Here is a 27,998-nt window from a genome sequence, read left to right on the forward strand (position 1 = left end):
GACCATGCAGTGGCAGCACATCACCCAGGCAGAGCTATACAGACCTCACAGAGCAGGTATCAGGAGAGCAATGGAAATGATGAACAGTGTTGTGGTGAAGTTACATATCATTCATCACCCTGCATGAATCAATTCCCAGCATGGACTACTGCATGGAAAAGATGGATGAGTGCCTACCGCCTTTAACAAATATACAGTATAGCTAGTGCCTTGGCACATGTTTCATTTCAGGTAGGAATGTGAACTAGCTATAATGGCAAATTCAGATTTACAAAGCTAGTCAGCAATCTTGTGGTTGCTCATGGGCTCCAGTTCAAAGCACTGTCTGATGATCACATTAAGGCATTCCTATATTGTAGCTCACTGACCCCAACAGACAAGCCAGTAGGAGGGTTGAATTATGGCCCATACACTGCTGCCAGGCATGTGCCACCATGCAGCTAATGCCCATGTTAAAAGGCCAACTCATGGAGTGATTCTGTCAAATCTAAGCCCCAGTGTAACCATTGGCAGGTAGCGTGTTGCTATATTTTCAATGCCAGAATGCGTTACCTTTTAAGGGGAATAAATATCCTGTGAGATGTTCTGCTTGTGCTGTCACCCTAATGGATATACAATCTCATTACATGCATTGTACCGGCACATGGCTAGCTACGATAGCAGCAAAGTGTAGGGTCCCTACTGCAGACACCAGTGGCCCAACAGAATGCTGGGTAAAACCTGTCTAAATCAACCAATTAGAGAGTACTCATCAAGAATTACCTCATGATATCATCTTACTGGTTTTTCATGTAGGTCAGTCCAATTCTAATTCTAGCTCTGCCTTTTTTAAACAGGCAAAACAATGTGTAGTTTGTACTGCTTATATAAGCAGCATGTGTTCATAACATCAGCTTGCTCCAGAAAATTTCATAAGATAGGCATAAAACTATATACACACAATATTTCCAAAAAAGTGCAGAGTGTATTACTGTTTTAAGTTTTTGCTGTTGCTTTGCTGATTGATCATGCTTTTGTTTACTATGACAAATAAATGGACAGCAATTTGTGTTAGGCTAGCAATAGATATTCACGCCTTCTTTGTCTTCAGTAGATAATGAATGTGTCTCTACAAATCAAGCAATTTCAACTGGACAACTTCCTTAAGTAGCTATTTATTTGTCAGTTGTTGTCTAGCCAACGAGCTGGCTAGTTGGTTAGCTTTTCTTAGCTAGTTGCTAGAAAGATTTATTTAGTTGACTGGTTAATGATGTTGCCACCTCACTGTTTAATGCTACCAAAGTCACTTGACGTTTAATTGTTTATCTACAAACATGAAATGGCTGAGTCAGCAATATGTCACCATTAAACAAACTTCTTATGCCCAAAACAGACAGAAAGTAACTTATTAATACAGAAAAATAAATATAAATATTAAACACTTAATAATTGAATGGTCTTAGAAACAAGACCTTCCCATTGTTGCATGCTCTTTTGAAAACAGGGAAACAGTGAATAATTTCATAGGCAGAAGTAATTTTTAAAGCATTGTCCTTACATACAACTCCTAAAAATGGTATTCCTCCAAGTTTAGCTATGTAATAGTTTGCATGTTCATTTTCTAACACTGAAGGTAAGAAGACAGCTCTTGCATCATCTGTGTACTGTCAGCAGTTCTGCAGCCAAAGTAGTATGGTCAGCAATACGAGTGCTCATTTCTCTCTGTGAAAGAGATGCACTCTGCTCAGTAAAAATGCACGATCATGACATCATCCAAGAGCTGCTCCAACCAGGCTCCCATCAGGGGAAAAGGACCAGCCCATCTTATGTATCCTGTTCTATACCAGTAAATCTGACAAATGTGTGACACACAGCCAAGTGATGTCATCTGCAAATATGAGGCTGCCAAGTATGGGGCCACGACATCTATAAATGCTGGATAGTCATTGAACCATCAGTAAATATTCAAACAGTTATCTCTGAACTGGATAATGGCTCATAACCTCATTTCTTCCAAATTTAAGTTACCTGACTGCTCACCTCTCTGTGCTGTCCCTCTGCTCTCCTCTCCTTGGCAGACAAAAGCGTATGTCTAATTTCTGTGTGTGTGGCAGACACCCATGTAGACCAATGAGTAAAGATGTGTAAATAACCGCCATGACAGTTGATTACAGGCACAGAGAAAGACCCTAACAGGAAGATGCAGACAGTCAGACAGATCTAAGCTCCCAGGCCTCTGCTTTGGAGAGCAGCTGCCCTGTGCACCTGTCTTGCTGTTTGACAGCGTGACCTGCCCTGTGCTGCAGCACAGCTGAGCCTCCTGCTCTATCTATAGCAACCCCCTCTGCACCATGCTTCCAATGCAGAGTTCAGCAATAACATTATAATGTCCACTAAAACAGTCCACAGTAAGAGGAGAGTTTTGGGGGGGGGGGGGGGGGGATGCTGTAGTACTGATGCAGGTGGGCTGGAGGGGGACAGGGCCATGCACTTGAGGATCCTACAGGCTTCAAAGGTGCCATAAAGCAACAGCAGACAGCTGTGAGCAAGAACAAGGGTTGCATATGCCAGTATGGAGCACAGTGCATGCCAACTGTTCCCATAATGTGTAAATGCCAGTATGAACCAAAGAATGTTAAATGAGCAATGCCTGTATGAAACATATAATATAGCCACACCTTCTGTAACATGCCAAGCCCCCCGTATTATGGATATGGTGACAGGAAAACAGGCACCAGCTCCAGCTTAGAGTGCCCATGGAGGCATACTCACTCAAATATCCAGGCTCTCTCTCTGACCACTGGCTTTCCTGGACTGAAAAGTTCTGAAACAGTAGAGCTCAGAGTACTGCTGTGTTGCACTGGTATGTGGAGTATCACTTTCTTTCCCCCCCGAGTGTCAGACTTTGAATTTTCATAGCTACATAAACAACTTACTCCAACTGCTCAAGGCAAATTTGATGAAAATTCACTGCATAGTAAGCGACGAGCTATGCTCCAGACAGAGCTCTGTGCTGCTCTCTCCTCTGGTTTGCCCTGGTTTGTTGGCAAACGCTGGGTGAAAGCTGGACGTGTCCCTGATACATGAGCACTTGGTTGTTTCTAGCCATTAGGGAGGATCACATAGGGTGAGTGTGCACACGTATACAGAACAGAGTCAGATCTCCATGGGTGAGCTATGTGAGTGTTATCTGCCTCAGATAGTCTGTGGTTCATATGGCCTATAACTGGTGTGACTCATCGATAAGAACAACAGTTGCCATGTTTGCTTTGACTACAGTGTGACCTCACAATCCTTTTTAAGACTGCAGGCCCCGAGAGCTACTCAGAGCCAAGAGCACTGCACTTTTCATTGAGTGCCTCACCGATGTCTCTGTCATAAATGTACAACTGGAAACCTGTGATGAGGGAAGTATTCTGTTTAATTTATATTCGATTTTAAAAAGACTCCTTCATAAAAATAATCTGTTTCTGCATCACAAAGCACCCTGCTTCCACTAAACCAAGTGTTTCCCCCTCACCTTACAGCAGAATCAGTAATTTTCAGCTCTGATCCTATTATCTGGCAAAGCTACTATGCTGTCCATTTACACTGTAGAGAATGCCACCTCATCTCCAGTTTTGCCCCACTGCCAAAGTAGCGCAGGGGTCCAGCACAGACTTCAGCAACTAACTACCATGTAGTACAGTATGGAAATAAATGAGTTAATGCTATTTAAATAGTTTTCTTTGTTTCAGGGCTGCATGATATAGCCTTCGCAATATATCAAATAGCTATTTTTAGCGCAATAGCAGCCATCCCAGTATGTGGCGATAGGTTTATTCCCCAGTGGTGGAACGAACTCCCTGTCTTGCTACGGACAGTTCCTTCACCCCATTCCTTCAGACGGGGCCTGAAGATGCACCTCTTCAGACTCTACCTGGACTGACCCAGCACACAATTGCTGCCCCCCCCCCCCCCCCCACAATCAGTGCTGTCGTAAATTGCTGTGCTTTTTAAATTGTGCTTTTTTAATTGTTTCTTGTTGCCGCCTTTACCCTGACGCTCATTGCGCCGTTTGTTGAAGTTGTTGTTGAAGTTTGCTGTTTGAAGGTGTATCATATTAGTTGCCCTATAGGCTGTAATTGTACAAATCTGATAGTACTGTGTCCTCAAACAGACCTTGCTCTCAGCTGAGAACTGTCTCATTGTGGAACTGTACACATCCTGTCCCCGTACTGTCGCTATACTTACTGTATGCACTTTTGTAAGTCGCTTTGGATAAAAGTGTCTGCTAAATAAATAAATGTAAATGTAAATGTATTGTTTTCCCTTTAGTCATACCTGATGTGGGAGGACACCTTCAGTTTTCCGAGGCCATGTGAAATGCTTCCGGGGGAAAAAACGCCACTCGTATCTATTCAATGTTGATCACAGCAACAGCACTATGCTGCTTCCATGTGGTAGATAGAAACACATGGCTACGAAGATAAAGAGCGAAAACATATGCTATGTGTTTTTCAAAGCTAATAGGTAAGTTAACCAACATATAGATACAAGTGATATTTTTCTGCCCCGGAAACATTTCACTGAACTTTGGAGGTGTGCTCCCGCATCAGGTATGACTAAAGGGAAAAAAAATACTGGAAGAAACTAAACGACACATACCGGTGATAGCTGTTATTGCGCTAAAAGTAGCTATTTGGTATGTCGCAACGGCTATATCGTGTAGCCCTACTTCGTTTATCTGTAAAAAATGTGATTAAGCATGGTTAAAATATCATTCAAAACTAGGCTCTCAGACCCTAAAACTGCAAAATATATTTGACAAGAGAAATTTAGCCAGGCTGTCTTCATGCACAGATGGTGTGAGAGTTTATACTTTCACACTATATGTGCATGACAACACAGAAGTCTTAACTTCTCTTCACAAATGTAATTTAGGAGTTTGAGAGTCTCTGAGATAAATGTGAACAACAGCGATTTCCATTAAGCTTAGTGGATACAGCCTTCTCTGAAGACTTTGGGGTTCTGGAGACATCACCAGAATCTCTCACCAGATAAAAATTCATTTCACGTGGCAGAAAACACAGTTTCAGAATGTTCAAAGTTGCTAAGCTCTAAACATAATTTGGAAGACCCACTGCCATTCATCTTTTTCCACATCATTCATTAAAAACACAATTCCAACAACATTTCACCAATAACCAGTAAAACCAATAACTCATTATCCAATCTAAATAAATCTTCTAAGAATAAAAATGACCTCTTTAATGTTTACCATGATAGACACAATAATGTACCTAAATGCAGTGTGAATGATCATCAGCAAAACGCGGACTCTTTCGTGGTGTCAGGGACTGACAGGGTGAAGGGTGACGCTTACACAGCATGTAAAGCACAGGCAAATTCTTGTCATGTTTCATGTTGTCTTAGTAGGCTTCAGCTTCCTGAGACAAACACTGAACTGTGAGTGTGAGTTAGTCTGAAGGTCATTAATGGCTTATTTTGGTGCTTTCTACAATGCACAGTGAAAAGCCATAAGTGATCTGGGGAATGTTATTTACAGGCTGTATCTATGGCAAACAGATTTCCTCTAATAACACCCCTAGCTTATATCATTTACTCTGAGCAACCTAAATCATCCTTCCGGAACACTTTTGCTGCTATTTGTGAGCACTGTATTCCTGGAAGAAAAACAGTACAATGCATTACAGAATAAGGGGGGCCTGGCAAGGGTCTGCCTCAACATTTCTGCAAAAAGCACATTTATCACATGTTCAACAATTCAGGTGGCCATGGTATCTAGGTCATTCAAGTTCAATTTTCAAAGATGAAAACATCTGAAACAAAGATTTGCAACTACTTCAGATACAGGCCTGTAAATAACTGTAAATGTCTGGTGACCAGTATGCTCCTCATGGCACTTTAGAGAGGCAACAAGTATCCCAGTCTTGCCTGCCTGCTTTTGTTAGTTTTTGTGTCCAGCCACGTCCTCCCATTTGACGACGTTCAACAGAATCCAGTCAGAGCTGGGCAAAGATCCACTAAATTTAGACAAACCAAAGCAAAGCCTGATGGAGGAACGCCACTGCAAATGTCTTGTCACACACTAAGGAACCAGTATGGGCAAATAGGGCAGATCAGATGCCTCTAATAAACAATGTCATTGCCACAGAACATGCCCTGTGCTGTACCTTTCAGTAATAAGTCATCTCATGGAAATGACAAGCTCTGAGCCCTGAGGAAGGGAGGGCACATTGATGGGTCAGAATTTATCTATGAGCAAAGTTGTCCTTATGAAAACATGCAGCCTCTGTGGTCTGTTGTTTGTGAGAGCGGTCTCCAAGGCATGATGTCGGAGGGACGCCTGCCGTAGTGCTGTAGCAGCATGCTCTGTCGGGTTGGAGAGTATCACGACACAACCGGAATATCGATTACGCCTATAAGTTTGCCCGCTTTTTCATAACATTTTAGTTTAATGATATTATTAAAAAATGTAAAAACATTAAGTGCATATTTCTCTCAATGACCATATATGAAAAACATTACAACCCGAAGTGTGTTCCTTATGTCCAGTCTACTCCGTAAATTTCGTTTTTGTTGCCATCATTGCGGAAAACCCCACTTCGCAGAGATAGGATGTTGGAAATGGAAGCAACGTTTTCAGTGCTTTTGTGATTTTAAAGACATTTTTATCATGTCAGCTAGCTAGCTAGTACAAAGTTGGCAACATAGCTCAAGCAGACCGTATAGTAAGTGACGAACTTGCGGCGCGCACGTCACTCAAGTTCTAAATCTGTAAACTGTTGTGGGCGTGAGAGATATTAGAGTGGTGCAAAAAGGACCAATAGACTGCACAAGGTTCAATGTAATTACTGCACAAATAGCCTATAATTGTATATAATAATTATTTTAATACTACTTTATTTTATAGATTAAAAAACAATAATAAAAAATAAACTATTTATCCTTTCCGTGCGGCCTGGTAGTGAATGTGCAGTGGTTGGGGACCGCTGCTCTAGGAGACTGCATAAATATGTTAATATTATACAAACATATATCACTGTACTGAAGACAAAATATTGTTATATTAATTATAACATTATAATATAATAATATATAATGACATAATTATATATAATAATACTTCAATATATAAACAAATACAAACCATTTAAATTTACATTTAAAATTACACAACAAATTCAGATAAATAAAACCTAACCCAACTACAATAATATAACACTAAATAACAGTTACAGTAGCCTACTGTTTCGGAGCACCAGAGGGCAAATATTTCAATCGACATCGCTCAGGCATCTACGCGGCACCGAAAATCTGCGTTGTGATTCAGTCCAGTAGATACTGGTCATATGGGTTTCGGTACCCAACTCTACTCAAAAAGTACCTTTGTACCAGATTTAGCTACAAGCGTATTTCCATCTGCAGTCCCTGGGCAGCTGACATAAGTCAGGGGAGGACGTATGTTCATATTTCAGAGTTAATTTTATGAGGAATTCGAATCTTTTGGCATGTAGAATTCACTGGTTGAACTGGGGTCCTTACTGCAAACTTCACAGAAGCCAATGCCTCTCTTATATTTGAAAAGGTGTGTATTTTAAGTTACTGTCCAAATCTTTGTCTTAAACATCTAGTCTAAGTCCAGCCACTTCTTGTCATGGTTGATGAGGCAGGATTTACAGTACATGAGCATTGCTGAGTGTCCCTGCCACACAAACACAACAGCAAACTTAAACCTGAGACACATTAGAACTGAGTGGTAATTTCACACACTGGGTAAAAATATTCCCTCACAGCAGCTGCAGGTACCAATGGGAACAAGCATTCCACTAATTTTGCTCTGAGTCAAAGTATTAGGCTGGGCTGTCCAATCTTTGCCTTCTTAATTTAGCTTTTATCTTTCAGCATTATTAGTATAAAATTACATTATGCACAGATGAGCTTTTACTTTCTTACCAATGGAACCATATAAATACACCATCACTCACATAATGCCTACTGATCAGTTATTCAGTTCAGTTATTCCTAGATAAGCAAAATGTTCCCAGGCTGAATGAAAGCATTGTTATTAGCATAACTTAATAACTAACATCACCACACTGTGTTGCCATCAGTGCTTGCACCAGATATTCATCCCAGAGAAGCTTCTATTATTGTAGCTCTCTGCAATGGGTTTACGACTTTGAGTATATTATTAGACTGAATTGTTCAATTCGCATAGGAAATTGAAGACCCACTTCCAGAGAGAATGGTAAATTGTCCTCAATTAGCCCAACTGTCTACTGTCCTCCGTGTGGTTAACAGCCTGCATAGCCACCGACTCTTCAGAGTTCATTTGCAACAGAGTCCCTGTCAGCCATGTGAATTATAAATTAGTCTACTACATGAGTAATACTCTTTTTCATACTGAATAACATGGTTTAGCCCTTTTCAGCACCATTGTGTTATCAAACCTAACCTTCCAAATGCCAACATTACTTTAGAGAGTATTAAAAAACACTTGTGGTTATTAGCAGTGAATGAGACTGTGATCAACACATAAATCCCCAGAGGCAGCTTGGACACTTCTGGTGTACCCCGAGGCAGGTTCTTAACCCTGATTCTCTCATGGAAAAACCGTAAGCTATGTAGGTGGCACTAAATAAGAGCCACTACTAAGCAAATGTAAATCATTGTATTGTGAATTTGTATTTCACCACTGAGTTATTTGAGAAAATATAGTTCAACACTATTTTTACTGTGGTGATTAACTACAAAAACAATGCCTTGAACAGGCTAAAGTAACCATTCTTTAAAAATAGTCTGGGTTGGAGGGAGGTACACAGGTTTGCTGTCAAACATTGATTAAATATCCTCAGAGTGCAACTGAAAATTTCACAAAAATGTATACGAATATAGACAAATCTTAAACAGCCATGACATCATATTTGATGTCAACTGATCTTTTGCTTATTGAAAAGGTATGGAGTTGCACAGCTGTGTGTTTTGTTAAGCAGGAGAGGAAAACCTGTAATTGTACTCTATTTTAATCAGTCTGTTATTGTTGTTTAAAACAACTGAAGGAGCATTCTCAGAGATAGGCCTATTTTTATTTAATATAGGCTATTTATTTTATATAATTTTTAATTTACATGTTTTGCAGCTGTATATTTTCAAACGGGGAAGGAAACCCTGTCTTTGCATTTTATTTTGATCACAGTCTGTTTTAATAAAAGTGCTTGTGACATCTCACATGTAGCTTTGACTTACAGCTGAACATTTAGCCCACTTTGTACAAAATACAGATATATATATCGTGTATCGCTATTCAGCCTAAAAATACCGAGATATGATTTTTGGTCCATATCGCCCAGCCCTACTATGAGCCATCGTAAGAAATGCCAGATATACACAGCTCCTGCTAGCTTCTCTAACCATGATTTGCTGTAACCTCATGCTAATGTGCAGTTATGTCAAATTAGCAGAACACAGGGTATGGGTACATGTTCTAATTACAGGAAACACATCAACATTTACTGCCATCCACATATCACATTTCACATCTGATTGGGAGAATATGGCAGTTTTGGCACAGCACAGGGGGATATGTGTATTTATTTATATGTGACAGTGGCATTTAGACCTTGTTAAAGTAAAGCAAGCTGCTTGGCACAAGCACTTGGGGGGGGGGGGTGGGTGGGGGGGGTGTCGCTCTGATTTGAATATGCCGGAAGCTTGGCTATGGAAGCTGCCATACCACAATGATGTCTCTGCAATGAATACATTTACTGTAAGACATTCAACAACTGGCTCACTCTCTCTTGTCTTGCATATGCTGCAGCCTTCCTCTTCCTGATCTCACTGCTGTCAACACTGTTCGTTGTTGGTAGAATGCCACGGTACCAGAGTGCTATGGCCAGTGCACTTGTAAATGTAATGTGGTCTATGTTCTGAGTGGCCAGTACATGGCCACACCTTCCTCACACATCCCACTCATTTAGACATGTTTCCGAGCCCACTCACCCTACCCTCCCCAGCAAGTATTATGTGCTGTCAAAACCACCTCTTTCAACCTGCGCCTGCACAGAGATGGGACCCTACAGATAAATGACAAACGCAACATACTATATGAATAACAGTTGGAGAACTCTACGTGCTCAAAAAATGAAAAATAAGCCCTTTGGCAAATCACCCGTTTCAGCAGACCACATGCACATGCCCTAAAAACAGGCAGGCTGTTGATGGTTCTTTCAACTGGCCCCACCCATACTGGCCCAAGGAATGATGATGCAAAACGGCTTTGATTGTGCAATACAGGAATGTAGAACTTTGCAAAGGAGTGTTTTTAATTTTAGAAAAGAGAAACGTCTCAAAGACCTTTTGGGTTCTTAAACAATACACTAACACACAGAACGATAGATTAAAACCAAAAGGAAAAGTGGTCAGTGTATAAAATGTGTTCACTGGCTAACCCATTTAATTCACAGGATGTTCATCTACTGCAAGCACACCTCTACACAGAGAGGAAGTACTTTAGATCTTTGTAATTATAGGCCACCATCGGTCCTGTCATATTGCAAAATCTTGAAAAGCTTGTTTATGATGTCTCAATATCTAACATATGCAATCATAATACCCACCATTTCAATCTGGTAAAGTTACACTTTAAAAGTTGTCCAAATCATTCGATTCAGCTCATTATTGTATTGTGCAAGATAAGTTATGATAAACTTGACTTCTCTCAAAATGCACTGAATTGTGACATCACTGTATTGCTGTAAACGCAGGAGAACACAGCACACTGTGTGACCTCAGTCAAACAGGAAATGGCCACTGAAATCATTGAACTCAAAGTCAGCCGTCCTTTTCCACATGCTGGGGAAGTATTTTAAGATGGGAATTGGAACTGGAGCAATTTTGCAAACAATTTATGAATTATTATTGTACAGCATTTTCATTGTTATCCTTACATCTACACAGAGGTGTGCTGTGTAAACTGGAGAGAGAACCCCTATGTACTGGACTAGGATTAATCCTTTCTATAGAATTCTCACAACAAGGCTGATCTGGGTTCTGTATTTATGGGCTTGCTCTACCTTCACCCTGCATTTTGGAAGAGCAATGCAAAAGTGAAATCGTGTGTAGCAGGTTGCTAGCATGCCTTAGTTATCTAGTGTACCAGCTAGAGTTAGGGAGCATTCTGAGAGTTACCTAACGCATCAGTTAGTAAGAGAGTGGTGTAAGAGTTACCTAGCGTATGAGTTAGAGATAGAGAGTGTTGCAAGAGTTAGGGCCTAACTAGAGTATGACTTAGAGATAGAGAGCATTCTAAGACTTACCTAGCATATGAGCTAGAGTTAGAGAATGGTGTAAGAGTTACCTAGCATATGAGCAACAATTAGAGAGTGGTACAAGAGTTATTTGGTCTATGAGTTTAAGTTTGCTTTGTAGCACCTCAAGAAAAATTAGGTTCAAAATACAGTTCCTCCAGATTTTACTCCAGATAGATACATGCCATCCCTCCTTAATAGGGCTGCCACTAACTATTTTTCTATCGATTAATCGATCAACTATTTTTTACTGATTAGTCGATTAATCTGAATGATTCCTTTTCCTCCAAAAAATCAAACTGACCATTTCATTTAAGTTCATTTTATTTTGACAACAACAAACTATGTCATTGTATAATGCAGCACAAAACAAAATGTAAACAAAGGATTACATATTACAGTGCAAACCTGTAGGTTTAAACTGGCAACTCAAACATGATAAAAATAAATAAAAAAGGGGGCTTATTATTTAAGTCAATAGTGCAACTCCAAAAGAAATCCAAGTTTCTATTAAACCCCTTATCAAAGTAAAAAAGTTTAAAAAGCAGGTAGCTAGCTAGCTAGCCAACTAGCCTGCAGTCAACAAACTGTTTATGTGTTACTTGACAACATGTGTAAATGTAATCCTGAAGGAACTATTTGTGTCGGCGGAGCCGAATAAACAACAAAAAAAACAAAACAATTTGTTGTCTCAAATTATCGTTACTTGCTAAACAGCCTTGTTTTAGAACTGTTGTATAAAAGCAATATCACATTTGAGGTAGTGCCTACGACGAATTACAGCCATGTTGATATTACAGTATAACAGCATTCCCTCTCGTGTGATATTGCTTAATTAACTTACACCTTTAATTATATTTATCAAAGTTATTCAAACGTTAGCAATTGTATTAATGGCATTCCCTACACAAAGAAATGTGATTAAAAAATTAGATAAGGTACATGTCCCAACAAGCCCAACGCGCGCAAACACACACACTGGCACTGCCAATCAACGTAGAACAAGCCCAGATTCTAGTCTAAACATTTTCTCACTTATTCAGTGGAATGTAGCAGGTAGCAGGCAGATGACTTTGTGGCTTCAATAATGTGTATTTAGCAACTACAAGGACAAAAGATATTAAAAAGCTCTCCTACTAATGGTATTTTAATAAACATGAATTGACAACTCTTACGGTGGTTTTGCCTTTTCTGGAGGTCTATCATCCAGAATAGCACCTGCATGTTTTCGCTTCAGGTGCTCGTGCATAGCGCTAGTGCTGTTGTGGTAAGCCATCGAAACTCTGCACAGTGTACAAACCACCTTTTTGTTTTGTGATAATCTGAAGTATTGACATACTTTTGTAGTCTTGGTTTTTGGAAACTTACACTGAACCTCGTTTGCAACCAAGTCGGACTCTGCTGCAGCCACCATGATTTTTACAAACTGTAGTGTTGACTGGAGCCGACCAATGACTAGAGCCAAAAACAACTGACATCATACATGCAGCAATTACGTAGTGATATTGAAGAAAAACATTTGTTATAATGAATTTTAGAAAGCGAATTATTTTAAATCGCATTGGTTTAAAATATTGATGTTGACGCATTTTCAGCGTCGACATCGTTGATTATGTCGACTAATCACGGCAGCCCTACTCCTTAGTATGGTCTGCAATTACACAAACCTCTCACCATCTGTATTTCTTATCTCAAAGTACTGTGCTGTAATCTGTTACCCAAGCTGTAAACAAGTCTCTTTTAGGAACTAGTCTTCTAATATTCATATGCACCTTTAATCCCTTTACGCCTTCCAGACAGCCTTCATTCTCAGTGCCTTAAACTGAACCATGCCTACTGTCTAATGTGAGTGTCTATCCATTGGGACCTTCTGTAATTTTTTGGCTGGCTGAGTTAACATGAGCATCTATACAGTGGGATCTCCCGCATTTGAGTACGGCCATGTTCTCTATATTTGTATAATGGAGCCTCTCCAGTTTGGATGCCAACCGTACCTCAGAAAGAATGCAGGTGTAGCGAAGGGTGAGAGTAGTCACCCCGCCTGGCCTTGAACCCGGGTCTACGGGGTACCAAACATGCAACTTTGACCGCGACGCCAAAGAGCCAGGCTCGTTGGTATGGCAGTCAGAGCGCATACTCAACCGTAGTGACGGCACTCCGTCACACTGCCCTCCCCTTCGGGAAGCGCGCCCATGCGCTTCACGCACCATGGCGTCACTCACGCATTCTCTTGCCGTACTTCTCCCATCCCAGGGTGCCCCACTCACCAGTGCTTCACCCATCTCAGGGGTCCCTCACACTGTGCTTCACCCATCTCTGGGGTCCCTCACACACCGGGGTCAGCTGAACCTGGGGGTCCCTCATACGGCTCACACACCGGGCACACCTCCGATGGCCTCGTGGCAAGCCATCCCACTTCTAACACCATTTGTAGCGAAGGGCGAGAGTAGTCACCCCGCCTGGCCTTGAACCCGGGTCTACGGGGTACCAAACATGCGACTTTGACCGCGACGCCAAAGAGCCAGGCTTGTTGGTATGGCAGTCAGAGCGCATACTCAACCGTAGTGACGGCACTCCGTCACAGCAAGTCACACTTATTTTTAACACCAGTACCCTAACATGTACCAATTCACAAATTTAAGACTTCGGAAAAGTCTGCTGGAAACATCAGGCTCTCCACATATCGCAGAGAGTGAAATGCCTTTTGAGGTTGCTAGATTTTGTAAGCCTGGTATCACTAGCATACATAACTCATTTTCCCTTGAATACTTCACTCGTTTTCACTGAATGCACAATTTTCCATTGTGCAAACCAGCAAATGTCTAGGGCTGCCCCCTAATAGTCAACTAAACGTTAGTCGATGAGAAGAGTCTTAGTCGACCAAGTTTTCAGTCGCAGAAATACAAAACCCCTCAAACTCCATTCGGGAGCTGCGCCTTGTCGTTAAAAAGTTATTAGACTATGTTGGGCAGGAAATCATCCAAAGTGTGGGATCATTTCGAGCATCTAAAGGACAACCCCAAGAATGTGACATGCAAACTCTGCATGCAAAGATTCACCTATCATTCATCGACTTCAAACATGACTTATCTGAAACATGTAAGGGAAAGCCGGTACAAAGCAAACATGGGACGAAAGTAACACAGCAATTTTCTCAGAGCCCATAAAAGTCTGATATGCCGGACTGTGTCAGCATGTACAGCATGCAACACTTACCAGAACCTCGAAAAATCACATGGATACATCATACTTTCGCGGAGTTATACCCGAGAAGCTGTTTTCAATCACGGAAAGTAAATTCATCCAAGCGGTAATTTTTTTTGAATGACAAGTTGTGTCTGTTGTTTCATGTGTCATACTCATGATCATTTGACAGATTAATTAGTACTTTAACACATCCTGAAGTTTGCCATATCAGAGTTTCTCAGTTTCGAAGCAAGTCAGGTTTAACTGTCAGGAGACATTGTCAGGACGATTGTAACAGTTGTTTCTTTCGTCCCTCTACAACAACAACTATATTTATTATATTATTATACCAAAGTCGTTCCACATTTGTACAAAATAGCACTTCGGTATTGATAGAACACACACGTGAGTTGTTGATCACAATGAAAATTAGCTTCTGTCTGTAACGTTATCTTTTAAAATGACGCTTATCTGAAAAGTGTTACTTCCATCCCGGCTCTCACCTAAGTAGCCTAACGTTATTATCCCTTTCGTACGTAACTTTTTTTATTCAATGTAGTGTGCTGTTACCATGGTTCCTTATGGTTTCATTAGCATTATTAAGTTTCTCACAGTTTACAGTTAGCATTGCTATATTTTTTTAACGTTAAATCACTGTTTCTTCAAAGCTAAAATTACCCAGAATTTTTTCCAATCTAGTGTTCTAATCGCACCAGTTTTAGCATACGCGCTAAACGGCTAATCACACCGTACGCGCAAAAGGGTTATTCCATTAGGCTCTAATTAATGGCCTATTTAACATTAACAAATTGCAATATTAAGGCTATATGCAGCTAAATAAATATATTGTCATATGCGCTATTAGGCTTATGCAAGTGTTCGTGGGGACTGGAGAAGCTAAATTACCTCGCTTACTGCATAGCCCATTTCACACATGCAATGGACACCGGAACGTATCCGGCCCTTACCCGGAGGAGCTGTATGTGAGAACGCAAATGTCCGAATCAGTCGGACTGGACATGTGACAGACTTCATTCTGTCAGCTCCCTAGCACAAAGTCCGGCTCATGTTGGAGTGAGTCCATGTGTGAATAGAGCAGGTAACGTTCCAGAGAACCCACCGTGAGTGAGTGGGCCTGTTGATGACGTTTCTATCTTTCTATCATGCGACTGACGCGAAACCGGAAGAATACAAACATCTGTCTCATACTCTTTTCTGTGTGCCTGTACATTGCTTTCCACTGTTTCGTTGACATTGCAGATATATTCAAATACATGCTATTTTGAGTCCAATGATCATCAGAGAGATAGTTAGCTATAGCTATACTGCCAAAACTTAGGATGATCAATAACGTTGGTTAGTAGTTTATTATCTGATTAGTAGCTAACTAAGCTGTAGCTAAGTAATAGTGATAGGTATAGTGAGATAGGTGAACTGGCAACATTAACATTAACTGGTGACATTAACATTACATAGCGAACAACAAAAACTTACCTTCTTGTTATAAGAAATGTATAATTAATAATAAATTATGTGTACTGGTAGCACCATTTGATTTTTTTATAGGCTACCCAAAAGTACAATAGCTATGTTCGCCTTCTCCTCCTCCGTGCCACATTATGTACCCATACTAGGGCTGTTAACAATTAATCGACTATCGATTAACTGTTAATAATAATTTCATCGATTAAGATTGAATTAAACAATTAATTGATTTAAACTTCCAGAAGTTTAGAACCGTTTCCTCTTGTAATTAGGGCTGTCAACGTTAATGCCTTAACAATCGATCGCAATTAATCTGGAAACTTTAACGCGTTAATTTTTATTACGTAAATTAATCATATTATCAAGTTTGACCACAACTTCCTTCCGTAATTCCAGCACGGATATTTACCTGGCTGAATTACTGAAAGGCGTGGCAAACGCAGATGTGCTGAAAGGCAAATTTTGTTTTAACCCTTTTGCACGTACGGTCACACTGGTGTGATTAGCCGTTTAGCACATATGCTAAAACTGGTGCCATTAGAACAATAGATTGGAGAAATTCTAGCTAATTTTAGCTTTGAGGAAACAGCGATTTAACTCTAAAAATATAACAAATGCTAACTGAAATCTATGAGAAACTTAATAACGCAAATGAAAACATAACAAACCATATAAGGTAACGCACACGCTACATACCATAACAAATAAGTTACATATTCACAGTAAGGCCAGCTGCTGAGAACAGACTGCGCACAAGACTCACCCCTGACCTCGTAGACATGCTGATCTTCCTGAATAAAAATACTTAGGTTTTAGGTTATTTAGGTCTATGTGAGCATAGGAGATCAGACTCTGAAGTGTGTATGCCTTTAGTTCAGAAAGCTTAGTTTAGGCTACTGTCGTCTATATCGTTCAAGAGGGATAATGTTAGGCTATCGGTTCACTTGAGACCTTTTAGTTCTTTTAGTTTTTTCCCCCTGTTCCTGTTGGCCTTAATAGGAAAACAAAACCTAGGCATACACAACATTTTTTTATATGCTATACAAGAATGTCCTATATTTTTCATTTACAATAAACATTTAACTGAGGAATATAATATGCATTTGTGCTATGTATATATACAAGGTAACTATCACTTTCATAATAGCCTAGAGTACAATAAACTTCAATACTCGTAGAATTTACGCCCAACCAACTAAACGGTATTGGGTGGGCTAAGAAAAAACCCGACAATTAATCGATTATTATTTGATAAGGTTAACAACAATCGATTAAGGACACTTCTTAAAATTCACATCCCTAACCCGTACCACCGAAAGGTAAAACACTGAAAAGAAAAAACCTGAAAATACTTAAACTCGCAAATACTTTAGGTGATCTCGTCAATACTTTTCACACCAAGTCACACCAAACATTTCAGGCTTTATTTACCTATATTCACTTAATAGCAGCAGTGACAAAAGCAAAGCTGCCCTACACATAAGCACTAGAGAGGAGCGGCACACTGAGAAAATGCAAGGCAGCTGCAGTAGAATCCTGCAGAGTGGAAAATGGAGGTAATCATGGCCTGGACTCAGGGAATGGGCAAAAACATGACTCGATCTCACTCTCCTCCTGCAAGTCACTGCAGCACACAAGTCTGTACTGGTCTCCCCAGCACACTTTCCAGCAAAATCGCTTTGAGTCAAAGCTGTCCAAACAGGCCGCCTCCTTTCTCCACATCAGGGAAACACCAACAGAGACCGATGGAACCTGTATTTCCACATAACAAGCACATCTCAGACAAAATACAGTGTGTAGCGTACACCTACAGCACTTCTTTACGCCTCAGTTTCTCGCTCTCATGCCTGTGAGTAGATATGAACACTGGGAGGCATTTGCTTCATCATAAAAAAAATCGTGCAGTTCATTAAATGACCCGTTTCTCTGAATTTATGTCATGAGGTTTCAGCTCTTCTTCCCCAAGAATAAAGTCACTTGGACAAATGAGGCTAATCGGCCCACATGCCTTCTGCCTGGGCAAAGCGTATGTTAGCGTATAGTGTTATAGGCACAGAGACCTAAGCCCTGTGTAAGTCTTCAATTTCTGTACGCAGTTGCTTAGGCCTTGACCTTTATTTTCAATATAATCTGTAATGCAATTTGTGCTCATGAGTATCTTCTGAAACGGATTCTTATTGTAAATGTGTGTCCATGGCAAAAAACACTCTCGTTGGAAAAGCATGTAGCAAATCCAGATATCAATCAGATACAATGCCAGACATATAATGTTGCAGTATTTTCACATGTAAAAATTAGACTCTCATGTTTGCAACAGGAGGAAGATTTGAAGGGTGGAGGTTGGGGATGTGCACGTGAATAGCAATACAGCCCATGGCCACTGAGAGGGAATGGTAAACTACAAAAACATAACACATTAGGGCACACCGATTTTCAATTATAAAACTGACATCACAACATGACACTCTAATGCCCATTAACAATATAACTAGGCCACTAAGTAAAAAATGCAATGCTCTACCAAACACAATGCATGTGAACAAAGCTGAGTGGAGCAGGAAGCCACAGGTCCTGGTCTGGACTGAGGCCCATTTCCTGTTAATCAGCCATTTCTTCTTTCACTGACTTTTTCACTGCCCACCTGTGACACTGTCCGGACTGCTTCCCCAAATCCGCTCTTCGAAATAATCTCATTTACTCACAGTCATGGAAACTAATTTCTTCCCCATCGGCTTCAGCGTACTCTGCTTGGGAGTCATTATTTTTGTGCATTTTGGTCAAAATGCCAAAAATTACAGTCTTAGATGTATCCCCATTATAACACCTCACATGTAATAAAAAGCATTTAATTGTTACATTAGAGAGCAGAAAGCAGTCCTGGTTAATGCAGTATTTTGCACCACCTTTACATAAAATTTTATACAAACTACAGCTGAACAGTAAAATAAACAAAGCATTCACTGGCTAGCTAGCTGTATGCTAGCACTCTAAAAGTAAGTCAGACTGGCATGACATATTGCACATTTACAACAGAGTAACAGACATATTACAGAAACACAGAGATACATGGAAAACCAGAATTTCAAAATATTTCTGACACAGCAAAATATAAACAACATATGCAAGACTTCCAACTCAAACCATCCAAGACTGAGCTCTTTGCCATCCCAGTCAGCCCATCGATCCAGCATGACATCACTGTACAGCTCGGCTCAACGACACTGACTCCGTCCAGGTCTTCAAGGAACCTGGGGGTAGTCATGATGACCAGCTAAAATTCACCGACCACATTGCGATCACTGCCAGATCATGCAGGTTTGTGCTGTGTAACACCAGGAAAATCAGGCTCTATCTATCTGAGTATGCTCCGCAGCTCCTTGTTCAGGCTCTGGTCATCTCAAGACTGGACTACTGCAATGCTCACTTGGCTGGCCTACCTGCATGCACTATTAAGCCTCTGCAGCTGATACAGAATGTGGCTGCACGTCTGGTTTTCAACCAACTAAAAAGGGCTCACCTTACACCTCTCTTAGTCTCGCTCCACTGGCTCCCTGTAGCTGTCATATCATATTCAAAGCCTTGCTTGCATACAGGGCGACCAACAAAGCTGCACTTAACTACCTGAACCCTACAACGGCAACCCTACGTTCCCTCCCAACCGCTATGCTCTGCTACCAAACAGTCCGGTGGTCCTGTCACATTGCAACATAAAAACACTATCCAAGACTTTCTCCATCATTGTGCCCCAATGGTGGAATGAACTTCCAAACTTCATTTATTCTGCCGAGTCTCTCTGTCTTCAAGAAACATATGAAGACACAGCTCTCTGCTCTCAGGAGCCTCTTATGTCTCAAAACTGTCTCCTACCAACCATAAAATAAAATTTAAAAAGCAGTGTAATGGTTTAACACACTTGTTAGCTGTACCAGCTAGTTTGCATTGCCTGGGCAACCATTGAAACCTGGTCACAAAGTGCTTCTAATATTGTTGACTCCTTATGGTTTTTCGCTTGTGTTGTACTCTACCTCACTTATAAGTCACTTTGGATAAAAGCATCTGCCAAATGAATAAATGTAAATGTAAATGTAGAAAACAGCCCAGATGTCTTGTGCTTCAGCAGGCTTCTTGCATTTGAAAGGGTGTTGTGGACAGTGGGTGCAAATTCGCGAAGCAATATCCAGGGCTCAAAGCTATCGCTTTTAATACTGGGACAGTGTTCTCAGGCTCCACAAATGTCTTTTAACAAAATTCAACATTCAACAAAGTCTACTAGCAGGGTGCCTTTTGCCACCATTTTCGTAATCTTCCATGATCTGCTGGGCCACACAGTGCCACAATGAAACGACTCCACCAAAGAGGACTTTCAGAGTAAACTGTTCCGCTTCCACCCTGCTTGAGGCTAGCTTACCAAGTACCATTGTGAGGAAGTAAAGAAAACTGAACTGTGGCAATTACAGGTATAGATCAAAGCCAACCTAATGCCTCAAGACTAGCCTTGTTAGCTAGCCTTTATCTGTAGATGGTTAGCTACACCAAGCTAAAGGTACAACATGCTGCTCACAAGAATCCAAACTGTAGGGTACAGGTCATCGGTATAACACAACATTCTGCTTAACAAGCTAATTACTCTATGTGTGTGTGTGTGTGTGTGTGTGTGTGTGTGTGTGTGTGTGTGTGTGTGTGTGCGCGTGCATGCGCAGCACTGTCTGTAATTTTGTGTGTGAGTGACAGTCCACACTGTGCAGAGTTTAGTGTCACGCTGTCAGCAGTGTGTTATGAGCAGGCCACTGTGTATTAATCATCGCCACACACAGACAAAAGAGAGAGGGGAAGGTGCCACTTACCTCCCTGGCAATACTGCTCAAGGCCTCATCCTCAGCAGAAAACCTGTCCTTAACAGGAGCACGCTTCCTTCCAGAGCCTGGAGTGCCCATGTTGCACTGTCTCGCAGTCCACTCCAGGTAGTAGGTCACAAAACCTATGCGGAAAACACCATACCTTAGGTGAGTTTAACAGTGAGGTACTCCTGGGGAGTCACCAGCACGTCACAACATCGTGGATCAACACTTATTCTGCTACTTGTTTCTGCTACCTGACAATTCTTGAACTGAGAGCTATAGCCAACTACCACATCTATTGACTATTGAAGTAATTAAATTTTTACATTATGCTAATTTCCCAGACATGTAAGAATGGGAAAAGGAGTTTCCATTAAATCAAATGTCTCTTGAACCTGTAACAATTTAAGTTCAACAGTGGTAATTCTCTGCTTCACAGACAGCCTTTTTTCTTCCACTGTATTGATCTTAGAGTCTCTGAATGCAAGCCATTTTGTAGGTTCACAGGCTGAGGCTGTTCTTCTCTAAACAGGGAAAGAGCTGGGGCTGTATGGAAGCTTCAACTTCCAAAGTGTTACAGGAAGTAATGCATCACTACTACTGCAGGAAAAAGGAAAAGTGAATGTATGAAGTCAAGGAGTGGCTGTGAACTATGGTCTAAAAACAACACCTGAGCAGTGTGTCAAATGCTAGTTTAATGCCCACATACTGATCAAATGTACACAAAAATCTGAATTAGTTGCACTTTGTACACCCACAGACAATAGTTGCATTTACCATATCAGGTATGATCAGACATGGCCACAATCCTAAATCTACTGCTCAGACCCTAGAAATGAGCCAAAGATGAAATGAGAGAGAGTGCTATGAGCCATAGGTGAGACGAAGAGGGCTATGAGTTGAAGGTGAGATAAGAGAGAAAACGGAGACTGGTGGCCATATTAGCCATAACCCTGGACACAGGGTGACAAAGAAGGTTGTACACACATCTATGGAGTATGAGATAAATAAACATGCAAATGAGAGCCTGATGTGTGAGAACAAAGCAGAAATTGTGCTTTGCCAGTCTTCTTGGTATGGCTAGGTATGTCAGGGTACAAGAGCTATGAGAAGTTCGTGCAGGTCTAGAGACCATGCCTGATAATTACGCAAGATGTGAGAAGATTAATGCATGAATGCTGTTAGAGGTTTATGACTTCAGGGAAACGGCCATTACAAGGCTCTCTGTACTCATGTGGTTTAGGCAGGTCCGTTCATTATTATGGTGCAATAATAATCAGTTATCAGATTCATTTCCTATAACCTTTCACCATTTAATTTAAAAGAAAATGAATTAATATGTAAAGAAAAACACAGACCTTTCTTTTCAGCACTGTTGACCCATGATGTATTTGGCAAAACATTCTGATTTTTCATTCCATTGAGCCATACAAAACCACCTTCCACCTTTTGGCCCAGTCTGGCCAGGTTACGGACCATTAGACCAGAGACTGGACGTATCCCGGCCCTGACCCAGGATACCTGGAAGCAATGTACATGACCAAATCCCTGGCCATGCTGAGTTATAGGAAGTCTAAAATATGAACCAGTGTAAATCATTTATAGTGTTCTCCTCTCAATAACTGTCAATCACTTTCAACAAATGCAGTTGTCGTGCTGTATCAAGGCGACCACTGCGAGTAGATATCTTTTGAAAGAGACTCCTGTGCAATAAATGATGTAATCTTACTGGAGATAGGATTGAGGAGGAATGCCGAGACCTCTTTACACCAAAATAAAAATGCAGAGGTCTGAGGAGGTGGCGCTCAAAGGAGGTGAAGGGGGCCCATCATGCGCACATTTCTGCTTTCCCTCCAAGAAAAAAAAAAAAAATCAGGACACCTTCCTAACGCTGAGCTCACATGCACAGATGCCTCTAACCTCTGAACAGCCCACAGGGCACCCTGAGTCATACTGGTGCGCTCAGGACCCTGTGGTCTCTAGTGAACTTGCAATCAGAAACCGCAGCTCAGCAGCTGCCCGTGTCACAGTCCAAAGGTGGACATGCATCATAAAGGGGCTGAAGCTGTCATGCACCCTTTAAAGAAAGATCCTCTAAGCAGAGATAAATTAGCCATAAGTTAATAAGAGATTAACAATAAATATTCTGTATTTAAACAATTATTTACTGCAACGAAAAAGAGTTTTGGATAGCAAAACTTAAACAAATCTAGTATAAAACCAACTGAGAACAAGAATCCAACGTAACTCATCATTGATCTGTTCTAACAGAAAAAAGTCTAACTTTTGATAACATGATTGTGGGGTGTAATCAGGTTATTTCACTGAAGCTGTTGCTCTGTATGTGTTACTTTTATGTATTAATGCTGAATGCAAATACTATTATTTTAAGTGATATTATACAGCATTGTTAGAACTGTTAGATGGTGTTCTACTCTTATTGTGTTTATTTTAGTACAATTTGACCGCTCTTTCATGCAATTCAGACTGTTCTGTAGCAACCCGATCATTCTTGTTGCTGCGGCTTCTGCGATAGCTATCTCAAGTAATATTGACCGTAAAAGACAACGTACTTGTACGTTTGATAACTATATCTATAAGTAAGAATAAACAGTAATCTTTAGAACCTTCGACTTCATTTCGCTGAAGCATAAAATACCTTAATTTCCTAATACCTCATAGTGATAGGTTAATGGCAAAGTTGAACTCCACGCCTTAACCAGCGACAGGCTTCAACGAAGGCGTTTTGCTGCCAATATCCATTTGACCTGGAGACTGTCAATCGCTTGATTATTAGATATACTTTGGCAGAATTCTTTGTATGTACCATTAGTTTTGTGGATTTAACGTTTGGTTATTTGGGACTGCAGCTTACGCTATCAACTTAGACTTAGCTAACTACCTAATCAATCAACACACTGCTGGCTAGCTAGCTAGTTAGCTAACAAATGGTGGACTCAAACGTTAGGTGTCAAATTGCTTTTAAACCAATGTCGACTCGTAGGTGACAAGCAAGCTAACGTTAGCTACACAGCATAGAAACATCATTAATGTTAGCGTTAGCGTTAAAAGGTCGGCCCTAGCGTTTGTTGCCTGCTACGAAAGCCGGCAAAGGCAATTAGATCCGATCTAGCCGGGAGCTTTATTTCAGACAGCCTCTCTGTTAATTCACTGCTAGTTTGTTTCGCTGCACTTGAGATGGACAAATAGTGACAAAAACAAGGTGGTAAGTTTGAGGGCTGACATGCTATTTTAGCTCGTCCGCTAGCTAGGTATGTGTGGAATTTTCCGGTTAGCTAACTTAGTCAGCGAGCAAGCTAACCTCCGATTTTCCACATTTTCTTTGTTTCAAAGCTCTTACCTTCTTTTGAATCCAATCAGTAGTAGCTAGCTAACTACTGCAGATGTTATCCAAAGACGTAGCTTCCAGAGAAAACGAGAGGAGCCCAATAGCGAGGGAAGGCCAGCCCTTTGGAGCAGTGTTACTTTAACCTGTATCTGGTGTGACAGCTCAAACTGACACTGCCCGTCAAGTCGCACTTCCCAAAAGGAATTAGCTCGCTCGGAGCGTCACTGGAACTTGTTTTTCTAATTAATTTCTTGTAAAGTGGCACCTTTGCTGTTTCTACCTTTATTCGATTTTAAGGGCTGCTTCGGAGGGCTTCCTCCTACAGTTTGAGCGTTGGAAAGCTCCGCTTTTCCACTCGCCGCTGTAGCTATTCCATTAGCTCTCCCGGAGCCTGCGTCTCGGAATGAGTCGGTGCCACCGCAGTGCCCGGATGTGGGCCTTTAGGGTGGAGACGCTGGGCGTTTTAGTTTTTTGTTTCAGCCTTTACTCAGTCAACCATGATTAGTTTATACCATTAGCCCATGTTATTGCTTTGACGCGTCTAAGCCTAAGTTTTCTTTGAGTTGAATTCAAAGATTTCGCCCCGAAGAGCTTTCCGACGCTCGAAGACATTTGGAGGAAGGTCGCTCCTGACATTTACCTTATTTTAAAAATAGAAATCTAACAAAATATGTTTTTGCATTTGCTATTTGTTTCGAGAACATGGCTTTTGATTTATGAAGCATAATGCATTAAAACATATGACAAGAGGAACCAGAACAACAGACTTAACACAAAACAGACATTATTAAATAGACCCAATCTAAAAAACACACTGTTTGAAAAAACAGACTGCAAATAAAGACCGCGTGGGGGAAAAGCTAAAATAAAAAATATATTGAGGTAAAAACAAGTAGCCTACGAACTAATAATGAGAATTACAATGAGCAACATACTTTCATGAAACCAAAGTAAATGTGCAGTACAATCCAACAATTATCTACGAAAGCAGTGTTAATTGAATGCTTGATGTCAATAAGAGTTACGTTAATTAACTGCGTTTGCATGCGTTCATTAACATTACTTTTTAAAATTAGTTTACGGATGCTTACTTTCACCTCAGGATAGCAGACAAAGGGCACATAATCACCACTAATTAATTCTTCAATCTATGGTTTGCATAAGATGTTTTATATCAGTGGAGTTTCACTTTGGGGTATCTCTGAGGATTGTCATAGACCTATTTTTTTTTTTTTTTTTTTTTTTTTTAGGAAGTATAGTAGTATAGGGTATTGTTGTATAGACCTATAAGGTGTTCTTTAATCAGCTTGGAAATCCTGTGCCCTGACTGTCAGGACTCCAGTGTGGCATCCTGGTCCCAAAAAGCAGTCTCTCGTCTATGGGCTATCATGGGAAAACAAAAACGTTTACAAGCAAGGCTCATTAAAGTGTTCTAGTTACCCTGTCAAGGTTACAGTGGGAACAAGAGCATATTCTTCAATATATTTTAGGAACACAGGATAATAATAAAAATGGTGTTATTATAACCAATGAGGTGTCAGATAAACCAGCACACAAGTTTCTTATTGTTCAAACATACATTGTTAAAGCTTGGTCTTGTAATGTAAGACATAGATGGGTAACTATGTGGATGTTTAGATATGTGAAGTACAAGGAAAGACAGAAATTCCTGAAATTGTTGTTCACAATGTGAGTGGTTGACCTTTAAAAGTTTTAACCAACAATAAGGCCAGTAGTCAATGAAAAGACAAAGTGCACAACTCAGTTAAGGGGTACATACTTATTACATATATCCATACATATTTAAATATAGATCAGATTATATGATAATGCTAATTGGTTACAGTTAGGTACCTAATTGGTTATAGTTAAGTACCAGTAAGCTATTGAAAAGGTAACTGTTGACTGATGTAGGTACCCTTTAAGTGATCTTGGTAACATTAACTTGTTGAAAATCTACTGAACATTCAATATTGAATGTTCCTTGCTAACTGTGTACACCTGTCTGTCCCAGAGTTTGTAGAAGTCAAATGTAAAATCACATAATGTAAATGTAAATGTAAAAACACACATTTTTTCTGCTTCCAGAAACAAAATGCTTTCTAAATTTTGTGTATTACTGTGTACATGCAAAAAGCAAAGCCCAAAGTGGTGTTAATTTATGGAATGTCACCTTTTCAGGAGCAGCTGAAGAAAAAGGATTAGCTATTTATAACAATATCATTGGCCGAAAACGAATTGTTTTTCAAGGCACGACATCACCCTCTGTTGGCAGAATGAGAGTGCGTAAGCATGTAAACCCAACGTAAGAATTCTGACGTAGCCGTACTCAGTATGCTTACTTTTCTGAACACGGTGTACGTCTTTTTCTCAGAAGCGCTAATAAATATGCAATGATACCAAGTCTTTATAAGATGTTAGCACTGTAAATATTTTAATATACGTAAAATTAGGAAGTACAATACAAATATTCAGCATAGTGACAAACACTGTTTCATGGTTCTAGAAGGACAGGAGACAGAGAGAATGAAAACTACATTGCTTTACAGGACGTGAGACGCACCCTGTTCCCTCTCAGCAAAATGTTTTACTTTCATAGAGGGCCTTTAATGGATGTCAAACCACTTTACAGCAGGGAACAGAAATAGATTTTTGTCCCACCATTTAATTCTGAACAGAACCACTCTTTTGTTGGTACTTACCATATTTTCAAACCAGTTAAAAAAATAAAACATAGTAAATATTGGTTGTAATGTTGTTCTTATTGGTGTGTTTTTTGTCATACAGTTAACATTGAATACAGTAACACATACAAACTAAAACGGAAGGCAACACACATTGTTTTCTAAAAATGTGTGAAATACTCATCCTGCATAAATCCTTCTCAGGGCTGGCTCCCTAAGCATTATCCAAAACTTTACTATACTGTACAATATTGCAGTTCCCAATGTAGGTTACATGCAGCTCAGTTACATACATGCAGCTCTGAGGATAAATAAAACAATAATGTTTATCTTAACTAATTTTAGTTGCAACTGTCATATTTTCATTTTTCAAATTTCAAATCTTCCCAAGAACCTGTGACTATATAACTCATTTTATTGCCTTCCTATCTTGCTGACCCATTAATATGTTATTTTTGAACTTGGGAGGATTTAGCTTCTCTTATGCCTCACTATGTGAACTCCTAGCCTATTACTAGTCATAAGATTATATCTCTTAAGCTTGTGGATCCGTGCTTTTAAGCAGAATTGATGGCAGGGGTAAAGCACTGAAATAAGCATGCGCTGGATGTATTTATTCCAAACAGACTAGGTAGACATGATCTTTTGACAGGCTCCCCACTGAAGTGCTGGCTTATCAAGTGTATGTCAGGTTTGCATGTATGGTGGATAAGGCAACCAAATCCTTTTGGTGAGTTACTCCTATTTAAACTACCTTCCACAGTAATGACACAGAGAGGGAAAGTTAGCTAAGTCAGCTACTTAGACAAGAATGGGCTTTGTTAAAATACAGATGTGGCACAGAGCTGGTGTAGTTGGTAGCCTCATGGACTGATGGCTTGTGTCTTAAAGCAGTATCTAGCATGACAATTGTAGCTGATGCTCCTAAAACATCTCTCCATGGCCAGCAGCAGGCCAAAATGTCCCCATTCCCACAACTTTCTGTAGCTGCACACTTCCCACTATGATAGACAACCTCTCTGTTTCTCTTATAAAACCAACTTAAACGAATTTCGTGTCCTGTTTGTCCCTGGTCCATATACCGTAGATCCACTGTGTTGCTTCATTTTGCTCCACGTCGGCCGCGCAGGCGCAGTCATCTGTTTCACCCTGACGGGGATGAAAG

At 40.4% G+C, this 27,998-nt stretch overlaps 1 protein-coding gene across 9 annotated transcripts in view; it reads right to left on the minus strand.

Moving 5' to 3' along the window:
- lrrfip2 (leucine rich repeat (in FLII) interacting protein 2) overlaps positions 1-24,557 on the minus strand; it is a 75,846-nt gene extending 51,289 nt beyond the window's left edge. For all 9 annotated transcript variants that reach the window (XM_036539697.1, XM_036539695.1, XM_036539696.1 and 6 more), the window contains exons 1-2: positions 24,162-24,557; positions 20,807-20,940 (exon numbers count right to left, since the gene is read on the minus strand). In XM_036539697.1, the coding sequence (XP_036395590.1) occupies positions 20,807-20,896 (90 nt within the window). In that variant the 5' untranslated portion in view covers positions 20,897-20,940; positions 24,162-24,557. The remainder of the gene's footprint in view (positions 1-20,806; positions 20,941-24,161) is intronic.
- Positions 24,558-27,998: the final 3,441 nt, after the last annotated feature.

This window comes from Megalops cyprinoides, chromosome 10 (assembly GCF_013368585.1).
Source record: "Megalops cyprinoides isolate fMegCyp1 chromosome 10, fMegCyp1.pri, whole genome shotgun sequence".
NCBI lineage: Eukaryota > Metazoa > Chordata > Actinopteri > Elopiformes > Megalopidae > Megalops > Megalops cyprinoides.